The sequence below is a fragment of the Tympanuchus pallidicinctus genome, unplaced genomic scaffold (assembly GCF_026119805.1).
Source record: "Tympanuchus pallidicinctus isolate F22 unplaced genomic scaffold, pur_lepc_1.0 scaffold11, whole genome shotgun sequence".
Classification (NCBI taxonomy): Eukaryota; Metazoa; Chordata; class Aves; order Galliformes; family Phasianidae; genus Tympanuchus; species Tympanuchus pallidicinctus.
The window spans coordinates 4,679,911-4,694,812 of NW_026294627.1; the positions used below are offsets into that span (position 1 = coordinate 4,679,911).

The following is a 14,902-nucleotide window of genomic DNA, read 5'->3' on the forward strand; positions in this document are numbered from 1 at the left end:
GTGGAAGTCACTCCGTATGACCACCTTAAGTACTAAATAAACTTGTCCTCTGTCCTATTGAGATAAAGAAAAAGTGTATGAAGGACTGTTTCAGGGCAACATCTCCTCTTGCCCCATACCTATTCATGCCATGACCATTGTGAGTTTTCAATCATTTGTCTCCTTTGGAGAGATCAGTCAAATTGATTAATAGATGATGAGACTCATGGTCCTCAGGTGTTGTTTGGTGTTTTTTTTCCCTATCTCTTGCCATGAGATTCTTTTTCCCAGAGTTTTCTAAAGTTGACTCATTCTCAGCTTTCACCTACTCATGCTGTTCAGTAGTACTGAGAGAAACCTGATCTCATAAAAGAAGAGGGAAGTACTCCAATGGAAGAACCCTAAGCAGAGCCCAATCTGGCAGCAGTCCTAGCCAGGACTCATGTACTACTATTTTTATAACTGTTGATATTAAAAATGTACTGTATGACGGAGGAATTTTGGACGCAATAAAAATTTGCTGAGTATTCCAGCCAGACTTTTTTTCTGTAGCTGTAGAAAGCAAGCATTAAGTCCCTATCTTGTTTTTATAAGGATTCAGAAATATGATTCCACTTATCTAGAAACCAGAAACATAAAAATTAAAAATGAGTACACAGTGATACAAAAAACTATTAAAATGTATTAGAAAGTCAAATTTCAAATTATTAGTCTCAGATTATGTTTCCTAGTGCAAGCAAGGTCCATGTTCTTCCACCATGAGAAATATGCTCAACAGTACCTTGGGAATTACCATTTCCTTACAGAAATTTCACTTGTTTGAAAAAGAAAAAAGCAATATACCCTTTTAATAAAAATAAGATAATTCCTAAGTTAACATGACTGTCAGAAAAGTTTGCAGTACTTACACGGAGTGAGAAGGTGCCTTGCATGAATTTATACAGCAGTGGAAGCTGAAAAGCTTTAGGATTTTGACGCATGTATGTCAAACTCTGAAATTCTGTCAAATGCATACCAAGTCTGTCCTGACTTCAGAGGACATAATTTGTGTTTGTTGTAAGGCGATTTGAAATTATGCATGAGTGAGAAAAACAGCTCTGGTTATATTAAAGAAAGGAAAGGATTTACTGAACCTGTGGACTGTTAATGCTTTTAAAATGCTGAAGGCTTCTTCTTATTGACTGTTAAAATAAACATAACTTTTCAAGCTGTACCAAATAACAAAGTAGTTGATAGGAAAAATACAAATCACAGATTTGGTTCTTTGTTACCTAATTAGCAACTTTTTGCCTTATCACTTTCATTCAGTAGTTTTCAGCCCTCTACAGATGTATGTTACTGGTGTCCTTTCCCTTCATTTTTCTTCTACAAGATATAAGACTTCCTACAAAGAAACAGCAACAATTGTAAGCTCACAAAGGCAGCAAATGTCAACTGTTTTGATTCTCTTTTACATGGTCTCATTAACGGCTTGTATACTTTATGTATAAATGTAGGCTTTCACCACTCCACTGCTTCTGTATTTTCTTTTTTGCTGATAAGCTGTAGTTCTCACAGCCTAATGGAAGAGTCATCATACATTTCTTTGATGCTATGTTTGGACTTAGGCTTGCTGTGAAGAGGGAAAAAATCGTAAGGAATTAACATCCTTACTTAGCAAAAACTCCCATTTAGATCAGTGGAAAGCTTTGCAGGCTTGACTTGTGTCAAGATTTTAACTTACATATTGCTATTTATTTATTATTTTATATTGTTTATTATTTACATAGTTCAAGGCATTACAGATTTATTAATAGTGGGTTATATTCCTTAATTCTGTTTGTACTCAGCAATGGTGAAGCCTCACATCAAGTAGTGTTTAGTTTCAGGCCTCTTGCTACAAGAAAGACACTGAGACTCTAAGGCTTATCCAGAGAAGGACAACAAAGCTCTGAAATGTTTGGAGCACAAATCTTACAGGGAGTGGCTGAGGAACTGGGATTGTTCAGTCTGCAGAGGGAGAAGCTCAGGGGACACCTTATTCCTCTCCACCAGTGCCTAAAAGGAGGTTGTGGTGAGGTGAGGGGTTTGCCTCTTCTCCCAGTAGGATGAGAGGGAATGGTTTAATTTGTGTCAGGGGAGGTTCAGGTTGGATATCAGGAAAAATTTCCTCTCAGAAAGTGTTGTAATGCATCAGAACAGGCTCCCCAGGTGGATTGTGGAGTCACTATCCTTGCAGGCATTCAAAAACCATGGAGATGAGGCACTGATGGGTTAGTGGACACAGTGGAGACTGGTTGATGGTTGGACTGGACCATATTAGTCTTTTCCAACCTTAATAATTCTCTGATTCTATCAAAATCATGTCACTTCAGAACATCACCAGAAATTGTTTCAAGAGCAATTAAGTAATTAAGTCATTCAAAAAGAGTCTCTTAAGATAGTGTCAAAAATTGTGTCATCTTACTGATTATAATTAAAAAATTTAAAAAAAAAAAAAAAAAGGATGGAAAACAACTTCTATACAATTGTGGTATGCCAGTTGAGTACTGTACAGTACAGAATACTTGACCCTTATATGGGAAACAACTCTGTTTATGTACACTTCTCATTTAATTTCTGTGTCTTGGGTGTATATTCTTCTGCAATTTTGTTAAAGATCATATGGCTTTATATATTCTGCGATCAGACTCTGCTGTAAGGTGAAAGGCAGGAAAAAGAAAAAAATGAGACAGATGAAGGAGTTCATGTGCAGAAGCACATGGAAAGCTGTCATCCATGGAGAGCTGTAATGCCATGGGAAAAGAACTTTATACGTTCTTAATGTTGACCTAAGTCTATTTGAACTCTAAGTCAGTGTGAAGCACGTTTAAGGATTACTCTATGATGAAATTGAAATGCTGCAAACTATAAAGATGCAGCCAGCTATATGGCTGCTCACAGTGGTGTATCTAAGGAGAGGAGCTCAAGATGAAGGCTAAGTAAGAAGAAAGATGGGTCTAACGGCTATCCAAAACCATTACCTGCTACGGATTCTCATTTTATTTTTGTGATCTTTATGTTGGCAGTTTAACAAGTCTTAAGGGAAGAGATTCAAACTGGCCAGAACTTGCAAGTTTTGTGTTTTTTTTTTCCCTGGTGTGTGAATCATCCATCATTTCATTCTGACCCTAAGTGTTTCTGTTCATCGTTGGCAGGAGGTACAGCATAAGTCTGAAGTGATGCTGTGCCTATTTCAGAGGCAGTCTGCCTCTCCAGGATCAGAATAGTGGACAGACTTTTTTCTTTCTCAGGCTGAGCTTGAGTGATCCTTGTGGAGGTGGAAAGCCCAGAATGAGAAAGGCATAAATAAAGCAGGCTTGTGTAGGAAACCCTAAGAAGAATTGATTTTCCCTTCAGATGTGAACAAGAAAGAGGCCTCTGGGGCTGGGCTGGGAGAGATTATTTTGATTAGGTTGTTTTATCAATGTTTTTCTGTTTAAGAAGGAAAGCTGAACTGAGTGAAAAGCCAAGAAACTAAGGCAGTATTATTGATTTGAGCCAAAATGGACATGTCAGACTTTGTTCCACCTTTTGCAAGGCTGAGACTGACACAGATTTGCAAGTTGGTGAGAAATTAAACTGAAAATTAAAAAAAATATATACAAAAAATAACAATAATAATAATAAAAATCTATTGCTGAGTAATTTTTGCAAGTCTTTCCAGTATAGTCAGAAGCTAATTACATGAGGTTTTTATAGTAGTAGTAATTGGAAATTTGAACAAAAGGATGGGAATATTTATGTCAAGTGAGAATTGAGCATAAAATGATTTGGATCTGGAAAAATGTATTTATGAATGATGATGTATGAGCAGTGTCACTGAAGTTAGTATATCTGCTTGAGACTTTGTCAGATGTTTTTGGTCTCTACATATGTTATGGTGTTTGGGGGTAAAACTCCTCTATCAAAGAATTATGAAAAAAGCAGGCAAGCACATTGAGGGTTAAATGTGAATCTAAGTGAAGGAATTCCAGTGGAATATCACTCACAAGAAAGACTTCCATTGATTTATACCTCTTTCTTCTGTATCGGATGCTGTTAGTTACTATTAAACCATTCATCTGCATCATCAATGAGCCTTTGAGCTCATTGTTAACTTGCTTTTTAAGCATTCAGGAGAAGTAATGCTTGGAGCAGAAGGAGAACACTGAGTTAACATGACAGATATTTATGGTGAACCACTCCCAACTATGAGAGTCACCATGAGAGAAAGCATGAATGTATCACTGTGGAAAATGCTCTGGCTAAGTGATGGTTCAGCTGTTTGGGGCTGAATGACTGCAGATATTTTCAAAGGGAAACACAAAATGGCTGGGAGCTGGAGATACATGAATAAAAGGCTTGGAAGTTGTGAAGATAAAGAAAAAAGAAAAAAAAAGTCTGGGATGGGGACAGAGTTGATGGAAAAGTAAGGGGTAGGAGATAAGATTCAGAAACTGTCATGCTAGTAGACTTAATTGATACTTGGAGTTACAGCTCATTAACTACAATGAGTTTCTAATATAACAAACATATGCTGAGGAAGCTGTTCACTAAGAAGACAGGGTAATGAGGGGAAGGAAGGGACCTGAATATCAGTATTGCTACTCAGAACTGAAGTATGATAGATTTTAACCATAATGTTCGCATTACGATATTTTTCAACCCAAGGCACCTAGAAGGCCAATTACCTGGGAGTGATGGCCACCATGTTCCTAGCCTTGTTGACCACAATCTGAAGTGCAAAGAAAGATTTGTCTATGGAACCAGTACAGACCCTTTAAGAGCTATAATGAAAGAAGCCAAAAGTGTAACTGCTCTTAACTCTAGCAACTCACATTCTGGTGCAGAAAAGCCTTGCAGCAATATACCTAGATGCTGAGCCAACTACTGTGTGAGAGCCTGTATATCCTGTTGATCAAGTCAAGGACTGCAGCCTGAATAATTGCTTGAAATTTTCTGGATACATAATGCCAGCGAGAAGTGCTGCCCTCCTCTTTTAAAAAGTTATTCCTAAGGGGCAGAATCAGAATAGTATTGCAATATAGCAGATGCATATTTGTGGACGAATGTCAAGGGCTACCACTGATTCTCCTGAGAAGTCTGTAGCAGTTTTACCACATCCCTGCTTACATTCAGTACTGCTGCATGTTTTCCCTCTAAAAAGTAATGGCAAATAGTATAGTAGAAGGTAGAAAGTGCAGAGAAAGCGTGAAACTTTTTCAGAAAGTATTTCCTGCTAAGAATTCTAATGAACTTGAAGTGAAGACCTGTACCAGCTAAGCACATCCCACATAACAGGCAAGCTTCGATTGTTTTTAAAGCTCTTCAGACACTCTCTTTTATTATGATATAACTGTATGTATTCCCTATTCAACTAAAAATTATATCCATGTTTCTCCTCACTGTCCTATTTCCCCTGATACAGGGATTTGGAAACCTACCTCTTTTCAGAATAATAGGTTCTTGTATACTTTAATAACCTCCTTGGATTTAAAAACAAAATCTACAATTTTAATTTAATGTTTTCTTTCTTTATTATTTATTCTAATAAACCTTCTAGAAAGTTGTCCTTGATTTTTTTTTAGCATTGTTTTAAGGTTTTTATTCCAGGTTTCCTGAAATTTTTATATGTATGCATTTTTTCATTCTTATGTATTGGAAGATTATCCCCATTAATAACAGAAGAACTTACAGGGAAATATTCTTATCATATTTTTAGAGTGCAAACTGGTATTGAGTGCACGGTATAATTAGGTAGTTTTTAAAATACTGGGAAAAGAACCTGAGTCTGAGATGATCCTAATGATGAAAAGTGATATTAAATTATAGATTTGTAATGCTGGCCTGGAGATGTTTATTAACTCTACAGAAAACATGTACATAATGTTATGTATTCATATATAGGTATTATTATAGATATACAGTGTTCTGTTTTTCATTTAGCTATCTGAGCAACATTAAGATATGTGTAGTTCTAAATCCTTCTTCTTGCATTGTAAATTAGTTCTGAAAATGTCTTCATAATTATATGCTGATAACAGAGCTGCAGATTGCATGGACGTCTCTCGAGTCATGAGAACTGCATTGCTTGTGAATGCAGAATACTGATAACAGAATTGAGAATTTGATACACTTGCATACAGGCAACATGTGAGGTTTTGCACACAAGCCTGAGCTTCTAATTGAAGTAGAGTTTCAAAAGACAGAAATAAGAGCTTTTGCTGCTACTTTTCCTTACTTTGTTTGCCTCTTACAAGAGAGGTGCTACTTTTATTAGCTATTGTTCTCATTAGGACTGAACCAGATACGTGTCCTAGTAACAGCAGTGAAGAAAAATATCTTCAACTATCTGAGATGCTGAATGAAATAATGGGGAAAAAATAATAGCAGCAGCAGCAGACTTTTAGTGTCCTGAACATATTTCATCCACTGCAGTGAAAATTATGCAATATCAGTAATATTGTAACACTATAACCTACATACATAACTGTAAAAAGGCATTCACATGATGAAAGCTAAAATGGTGCAATATTGCGCTGAATTTATTATTATATCACAAAAGAAAGTATCTTATCAATATATATATGTTATATAATATCTTATCAATATTAATTTACATAGGAAAAGTGTAATAATTAATACATATTACCAAAAATAGGCTAGAATTGCTAGTTAAAATTATGTGATAAACAGTGACTGCATGTGCAAGTGTATGTATATGCATATATGCCTATTTATGTCTCGTTATATTTCATAAGTGGTGGTAGCAGTACATAGAATTATTGAGTAGACCTTCAAAATGAATATTTCCAACATTCCCTTGTCGTAAATCAATAGAGTAGAAGAAACACTGTTTTGTTTTGTTTTGATGGTTGTTCTTGTTTGGTATTTGTTTTTGCTGTTGTTGTTTCTTTTTGTTTTATAAATGCATGTGAATCTGAACAATGATCTATTTATCTATTTTCTACCAAAAAAAAAAGTACTAAAATTCTTCAGAGCCAAATATTACTCACTGTTTCTGTTTATAAAAGAAGGGCCTTTTAAAAGTCTTTTTAGAGCTCTGAGGTGTTTTTAACCTCTAGCTCTCATTGACTTAGATAAATTCATATTGGAGTTCACAGGCTAATTTATGTGACTGTTTGAAAAGAAATTTAGGTCAAATCCTGTTTCTGTAGGAGCATCCATTATCTCTGCCATTAACTCTGGGACTTCTTTATTTTTTCAGCCTCCGCTCTCTAACTGACAATTTATTCTGGCTTAGTCATCCACCTGAAAGTACGATGATGCCAAATAAAATGCTTTCTTTAAACGAAATAGGATACTTAGCTCATCTGCCGCAAATAAGTTCTGTAGAAATCTAGCATTTGGTGATGTATTCTCTTTACTTTTTTTCAGGGAAATTCTGGTCTGGGGTTCAGTATTGCTGGAGGAACAGATAACCCACACATTGGGGATGATCCTGGGATATTCATTACTAAGATTATACCAGGAGGAGCTGCAGCAGAGGATGGAAGACTCAGGTAAAAGTTAACTCCCTACAGATATTTAGAAACAAAATACAGCACTATTACAGACTGTCCTCTAGGAGTCAAGTATGAACTGTTTTTCATGGAGCCAGAGGGACTAAATGATACGACAGGTTTCCTTTCTGCAAAGACAGGAAAACTGTTTTAAGTAGTGTAAAGCAATTGAATAAGTTTAGTTAAAACCTGTATAAAGGGATGTGTGTTGGTTCTACCTCCAGCTTTGTACCAATCATTTCAATTAGTACAAGAGATCCAAAGGAAGAGGAAAAAGACATTAGCGGCAAGAAAGTCTTGATCATTGTATGTTCTAAACTGAAGAACTATTGTACTGTTGTTACTTACTAAGACAACCAACAGTTCTCAAACTACAGAGGCATTTCTAAATAGCTATAGCTATTTGTAGAGTTATTTGCTCCCTACTGCTTGACTGTGCTGGTGAGGTATGCTTAATCTGCATTTCCAAATTATTATTTTATTTTTTTTTCCATCTGTGCAAATATGACAGATATGACTATTACTATGTTCTTTCTTTTGAGTCACCTCCAGAAGGTGAGGATCCTTGGAGGTCACTTGGAATTTGTGGTTCTCAAATGCACTGTAGCACTTCTCTTAAAACAAGAGATACCACAGTATTGCTGATTATTCCCTTTCTTATGGATTTAATACAGAAAGGGTTCTGACTATCATAGACACTGACATTCATCTGTCAGTTGTGAAGCCTGCTGATGCTCCAAAAAGGCAATTTAACTGGATAGACTTGGGATACAATTCTGAAGCTTTTATGATCTCAGCACTGCAACCTAAGCTATGGGAGCCTTTGCCAAAAGCGGATGGCCGAAAATTCACAAAATATGACCAGAGGGTAATAACAACATTTTTGCAAAAGTCTTGTCCTTTTCCTAATTCAAAGATAAAAGTATAAGGCATTGATCAGTTTTAGAGCAAGTTGTGAATATTTCTTTTTTGAAAATAATGTTATTTTTACTAATATAATGATGAGGAGTCAAGGTGTTTGGCAGAGCCTGAAGAGCTTATGATCTAAATAAGACTGTAGAGAAAAGGAAGACAAATAATTTCATCTAACTTTGTGACTAAAGTGCAGCAATCTACCTCTAAGATGGTCGTCTTGGAATCCCCTAACAGTCAGTGAAGACAAACTTAGTCATTTCTATGTCGTGATTCATCTTTTCCTAAAGTGAATGTCTAAAACAGTAGTGTTTGGAAATCAAATTTGACATGATGAAGCACATACAATGTGCTAAATCTTACTACAAACAAGAAAGAATCTTTTGCAAAAGAAAAAAAAGATCTTTTAATAGAGTTTTTAATTACTTTTGAAAGCTTTTCTAGTTTAAGCTATTAAGAAGACACACATCACTGCATTTATTTTTCTTACTATCCTTATATGAAATCAAGTATATTGTGATTCATTGCTATGCTAATTAACTACTGTAAATTTAACTCATGTTTATTTGGTAATTACTGTGTTGTAAAAGTCTTAAGAAGACCTTCTAAATTCACAAAAGATGTACTAATGCAATTCATTAATCCATATTAGGATTAAAACTAGAAAGCTTTGTATTTTGCAGTAGTTTATCTTATTACTGAGACTTTACTAATAGTCTCAGGATACAGTATTTCTTTTTGACATTTTGAAGTAAAATGTTATAATTTAAATTTAACTCCAGTAATAAAAATAATTGCTAACTATATATTTTGGTGTGGCACTTTTTGCTCTTCTTTTTTGAAAACAGAGTTTCTTTACATCAAACTCCTCTTTTGTTAGTAAGGAATATCCAGATGCAATTATTTATAATTGGATCAGTATAACATTTTTTTTTAGTTCAAAGAAAATGTCAAGCATTTCAAAATATGTTTCAGAAACCTGCCATTAGGGAAATGGATTGACTTAATTCTGTGGGTTTTACAGATAGTAGTAAGAAAATTTCAATTTTTTAGCTGAATATCACACGGTAAGAATTATTATACTGCGTATTTTGAATTTCTTCTTGGTAACTGTATCCTCCTCAGTACTCATAGGATTTTATTTCCTGTCTCAGTTTTCCTTGAGCTCTTATAAAATTTTATAGTGCATGGGAATTTGCATTAACCTGTCTTTCCCACTATTACAGTCAAATGCAAGCTACCCGGTTACACTGTTAGATAATATTGCTCTTTCAGAATTTTACATAATGAAAGGGCAGAAGTTGTTCAAAAACCTCATTGTGACTTCAAGAAAATTTTCAATATGGAAAGCAAGACAGCTACTTCTGTAGTGGCCATGATTGGGATGGCTAATGGTTGGAATAGAAGATCTTTGAGGTCTTTCCAGACTTAATGATTCTATGATTTTATCATATAAACAAGCTTGAAAGGTTTTCGATGGTGAGATTTTATTTTACAGGATTCTCCTAGAATCATCTCCTCTGATGTTAGCAAGGAAAAAATCCTGTCATGTTTTAAGAACCACCTGGAAGTGTATGTATCATTGACCTTTGCCAATAAGCCTAGATATCCTGGGGCTGTCTTCACTGATATACATGATAGTTAAGTGTACATATCAGCAAGGGCCACCCAATAGGATCATCAGCTCAGTGATGTACAGTGTATCCACCAAGAAATGCGATAAGCCATGTTTCTAACAGCATCTGTAACAATTCTGTAGTCCTAGGAATCCTACCTGTGATTCAAAAATCTGATTGTTACTGTGTATGTGACATATACCAAAGAGTTTATTTACAGGAATGTGAGCATTCCTTCCATAAATAAACAATTCCTGTTTATTTACAGGACTGACAGCTTTGAATTTAAATGGTTAATGTCCAAGGTTTATTTTGGTACTTCAGCTTGAGCTGCACTCAGTAGGAAAGAGGGCTGATGTGAAAAGTGAGTCAAAAGGAAGAAAGTGGTTGTGCCTGAAGGCACATTGCCCTGGTAAGCTGCCTGGACCTGTAGCTATTTCATTCATTCTTTCTTCTAGGAAACTGGTTTCAAGTCTCTTTCCACTTGTGAACCTATCAACCTTATTTTCTTGGTAGTGTGATTATTTGTAAGGAGAACTTACTGAACCACACAGAGCAAACTGCATCTACTGCCAGTTATCATTGGCAGGTTAATTAGAATCAGCACATGTGCCCCAGCCATCAAAATTTTATAGCTTAAAAACTATTAAAGGTGTGCAATATTTGTCTTTCCTTTGCAAATGCATCTTTCCTGATATTACTGGTTGTCAGCAACTTTAGGGTTATGTAAATGCAGCATTTTTAAGGCATGCTGCCTTGTTATACCAGCATCATAATAGTCAGCCGCAGTGAAGTTTTTCCCCTGCTCTCAAAGTGATCCGGTGTTGGAAAAGGAAAATAACACACATGCTAATTGGAGGAGACAAGAGTCTAAATAACTTGCCCTCAGTTATCTAGTAAATCAAGCAGAAAGCTTGGAACAGAATAGTGATTCCCTCTCTCCTATTTCTGTGCCTTACGGGCTTTTGTTAAATGCCTACCAGCAAAGGTTTTGAACAAATTAGATTTATATTCTCTTCAGTTATCAACTAACCCACTGTGATGTGTCAAAGGATTATAAATTCACCTAGATCTATGTAGTGAGAGAGAGGAACTCTGAAGATAAGATTTCTCATGGATATCGTGTTCACAAAAAAAACACAGAAAAATGAATCGAAAGGCAAAGATTGCATTCTAATCAGACTGTTTTTTCCTTTTTAGTATTTCTGTGTCTCACTAAAGAGGAACCAGGGAGGAAACACTACAAGTTCATACTGTTAATTCAAAGCTTTACAATTAGAATTAAGAAGCACACTGGTATAGCTATTATATGCAGTTTGCCTGAGAAACTCAAAGGAAAGAAGAAAGGGAGAAACGTGCCATGTCTCTAATCCGGCTCAGGGAAACTGGCTGTATTTCACCATCATTGTATCAAAACAGAAGTCTTTCTGCTCTGTGATTCACTGCTTAAATTCCTGTTTGTTAACTTTAGATCTTGTATTAAGCTTATCAGTACCAGGTCTGTGTGCCTTGAAAAGGCATAAAGCTTGTTCAGGATGTTATTATAATTACTGTACTGCCACAAAACACTGATTCAAATCTGTACTGTTTACAGGCCTCTGTCAATGCTATTAGTTCAGTACGTAATTTAGTAGTAAGTTAATAAAGAGACATTCACCCCATTAAGTAAAACATGCTTGCTTTCCAGTCATAAATTACATCACAAATTATTGACTGCTCATTCTGTCCTGGTTTGTGTTAGGAAGTTTGATCTTATTAACAGTGTTTGTCTGTGTACCTGTGCATATAGCTTTTTGAGTTACTGTGATATAAAATAGGTAGAATTATCACAGGAACCCTGCATAAAGAAAAGGCAAGTCACAAAACAACTGAATTTTTGTGTGTTTTTTTTTTAATTAATCATTGGACACCATGACCCACATTTTAAATTATCAACCTACATTTTTGTTCACCAATGGAATATGTTGCCATTAAATTCTCTCTTCAGCTGCTTTCGCCACTTCACATTTCTTTTGCTGAATCTTTTTTCTTCTTTTTCTCTACATGAAGTTAGCATTCCTTATTTGGTACTGCAGACCCCCATTATGTCTGTGAATTTGATTGTTCTGCTTTTTCTACTTTGAAAATAATTTGATAGCCTGCTAAAAGAATCTCTTATACTGGAAGAAATGGGAAATGATGTTTTGACAGATAAATTTCTAGGTAAATGAAATAAAACTTAATGGAGAGAAAAGCCATGGCTTTTATCTGTCATGTCGGCTTTGAAACTGATGAATTTTAATGGCCTCTATATAGACTATAATGATGGACATTCCTGAAGTTTTTTTGTGGGTTGTTTTTTTTTTTTTTTTTTTTGATGTTTTGTTTGTTTTTACTTCTATTTTTAATCCACAGGATTAATTTCTGCCCAAGTAAATTTCTGAACTGTCTCCCACTCACTGAAACCACTGCTTGTGAATAACAAAAAGCAAAGTAGCACAATATTAGGACTTTAGTTTTAAAAAGCTCTTTGCACAATGTTTTTTTCATGCAGTGGTACTGAACTGGTCAATGCGACTCTTTAGCAGCCATCCCAGCAGAAATGTTAATAGCCCCAGAGTGCTGCAGCAGCAGAACAGCACTGTGCAGCCAAGTGCAAGTGATTAGTTCATCGACATGTTTGCACTGCTGCTGCAGTTACGAATTTAAATAGCTCAGTGATAATTCATCTGATGTAAGAAGACTTCTGTGGTTATGCACCTTAGAAATCGTTAGCTCTCTATGGAGTGTAGCATTAGTCAAGGAAAAAATATTTCACATCTGTTCCTATGGTTAGCAGGTGTAACCCTCCAGGGTTGTGCCGAATTTTTCATCTCTCTCAATTCCCACTGAATCTGAAAATGAGATTTGGGATGAAAAGAGAACTGGGATGAAAAGAGAACTAACTTTCTTTTTTTTTTTTTTTTTTTTTTTAAAAAAAAAAAAAAAAGTTCCTTATAAACAGCAAAGGTTTGATTCTAAAACTTTGGAGAAAAATCTTGGTTGACTTTTTGCTTCTGACATCCCAAATGAGAAATCCTAATGCATGGTGAGACAGAGAGTCTGTTATTTCATGCACTGTCAAAACTCTTGGCTGCTGTTTGGATAAACATTTGGACTTTCAGACTCCAGCCAAACTCTGTTTCCTGCCCATTCCTGATCTTTGTTGACACATTCCTCACTCCACTCTTACTACAGAAATTTGAGCCGGGATTTTAAATTTATGTCCCCAAAACTTGCATGCAAGTTTTAGTATAAACCTCGCAAGATGCAGGAGTACTTTGGGTGTGTTGTTTGCATTGCACACTTCTGCATGTTACTCTGAGTTACATCATTGCAAAAAGCAGGACTTTTTTTTTCGTGTACTCTAAGTGCAGAGCCTAATGGCACCAAACGTTCTGAAGCTGCTGAAGTTTCTTACAGAACTTGAACGACATGTTTTTCCCTCTTTCATTTTTTTAATGCTACACCTTTGTTTGGAAGAGCTCTTCTTAATCAAACCAGAGCGGAAGGGAGTGTTTTCTACTTGTTACTGCAGGACCGCGTAGTTTTCCTCTCAACTTGCTCCGCCTGATCTGTGGTAACACTTTTCTTCTTTTGTGCTGAAGTTTCCCCATTTGTAAAATAGGTACAGTGATCATTATCTTTGCCTCACAGGGCTTGTTGTGAAGCTGAAACGAGTTCATATTTGCAAAGCACTTTGAGCGCCAAAGATGAAAAGTGCCTGTAAAAATACTGAACGTGGAATTGCCTCGTGGGTTATCTGTTGTAACTGGTTTTCCTGCACAAACCTGAATATGCTTCAAACAGCACTAGTGTCAGGTGGGAGGATTTTAACCACGGGTGAGGAACAAGCAAGCATTTGGTGTATTCAGCAGCCGAAGCGTACCTAGGGCCCAAGGCAGCACCTCAGCCTTCTGTGCTCACCGGGGCATCACTGGAGGCTCTGGGTCTCAGAACACCCCCATGGCACCAGAGCCAGCCAAACTGGAGGGCTCAGAGGGTAAGTGAGGCCTGGCAGATATCCCTGCGTCCTCCACACCTATGGAGACTGCCCTGGGGCACCTTCCACGACCTGCAGAGCAGCCTGCAGCTGGGAGGAGCTCTGCGGCTTCCTGGTGCCTCCTTCATTCATCTCAGGCTTTACAGGGCTTTGTTTTCCTTTCCCATTTCTTTATCCCAACACCTCCCTCTCACAACGTCCCACAGCTGCCTACGCCTCCTTTTTCTACTTCGTTGCCTCTCCGCTGTCCCACTTTGGCCTCTGGCTTTGGAGACAGACACAAATATTCAGTCTGTGAGCAGAAGTTTTCCTTCTGGCCACCATCAGAGGCTGCCGTCTGTGCCAGCTGCCGGATCCAAAGTGCTGACAGAGCCTGGGCGCCCTCAGAGCTTCAGTGCTTGTCTGCTCTTGGCAGTGGTTTCAGAAGGAGAGCATCGCACCAGAGGCAGAGAGACTGAGGATAACTGGGGAGTTAGAGAACGGACGGAGGAATGGCAAAATGTGGTAAGAGCTAAGGATCCCAAGGATCCAAAGGATTTAAGAGATGAAAAGGGTGGGGGGGAATAACTTAATTCTTATTGTCATTTTTGAGGAATGAATGTGAGAAAAGTACTTGCTGCATACATGTCTTGTGGATGAGGTTAATAAAGAAAATCAGGCTGAACTTTAAGAGCCTGTTGTGGGGAATCCTCCTGCCCATCCTCTGCTCCCCCTCCCCATCCTGCCCTCCTTGCCTACATTAAGCTGTCTTCTCCCTGTCATGAGATTGCAATCAAAATCAAACATTTAAATAATGACATGGGCTCATCAGGCCCAGCGGCTGATCAATTACTCACCAGGCCAGTGGTTGC

At 36.9% G+C, this 14,902-nt stretch overlaps 1 protein-coding gene across 20 annotated transcripts in view; it reads left to right on the forward strand.

Annotated features, from left to right (window-relative positions):
* DLG2 (discs large MAGUK scaffold protein 2) overlaps positions 1-14,902 on the forward strand; it is a 986,929-nt gene that overhangs the window by 642,810 nt on the left and 329,217 nt on the right. For all 20 annotated transcript variants that reach the window (XM_052669729.1, XM_052669569.1, XM_052669635.1 and 17 more), the window contains one exon: positions 7,378-7,502. In XM_052669729.1, coding sequence (XP_052525689.1) covers positions 7,378-7,502 — 125 coding nt within the window. The remainder of the gene's footprint in view (positions 1-7,377; positions 7,503-14,902) is intronic.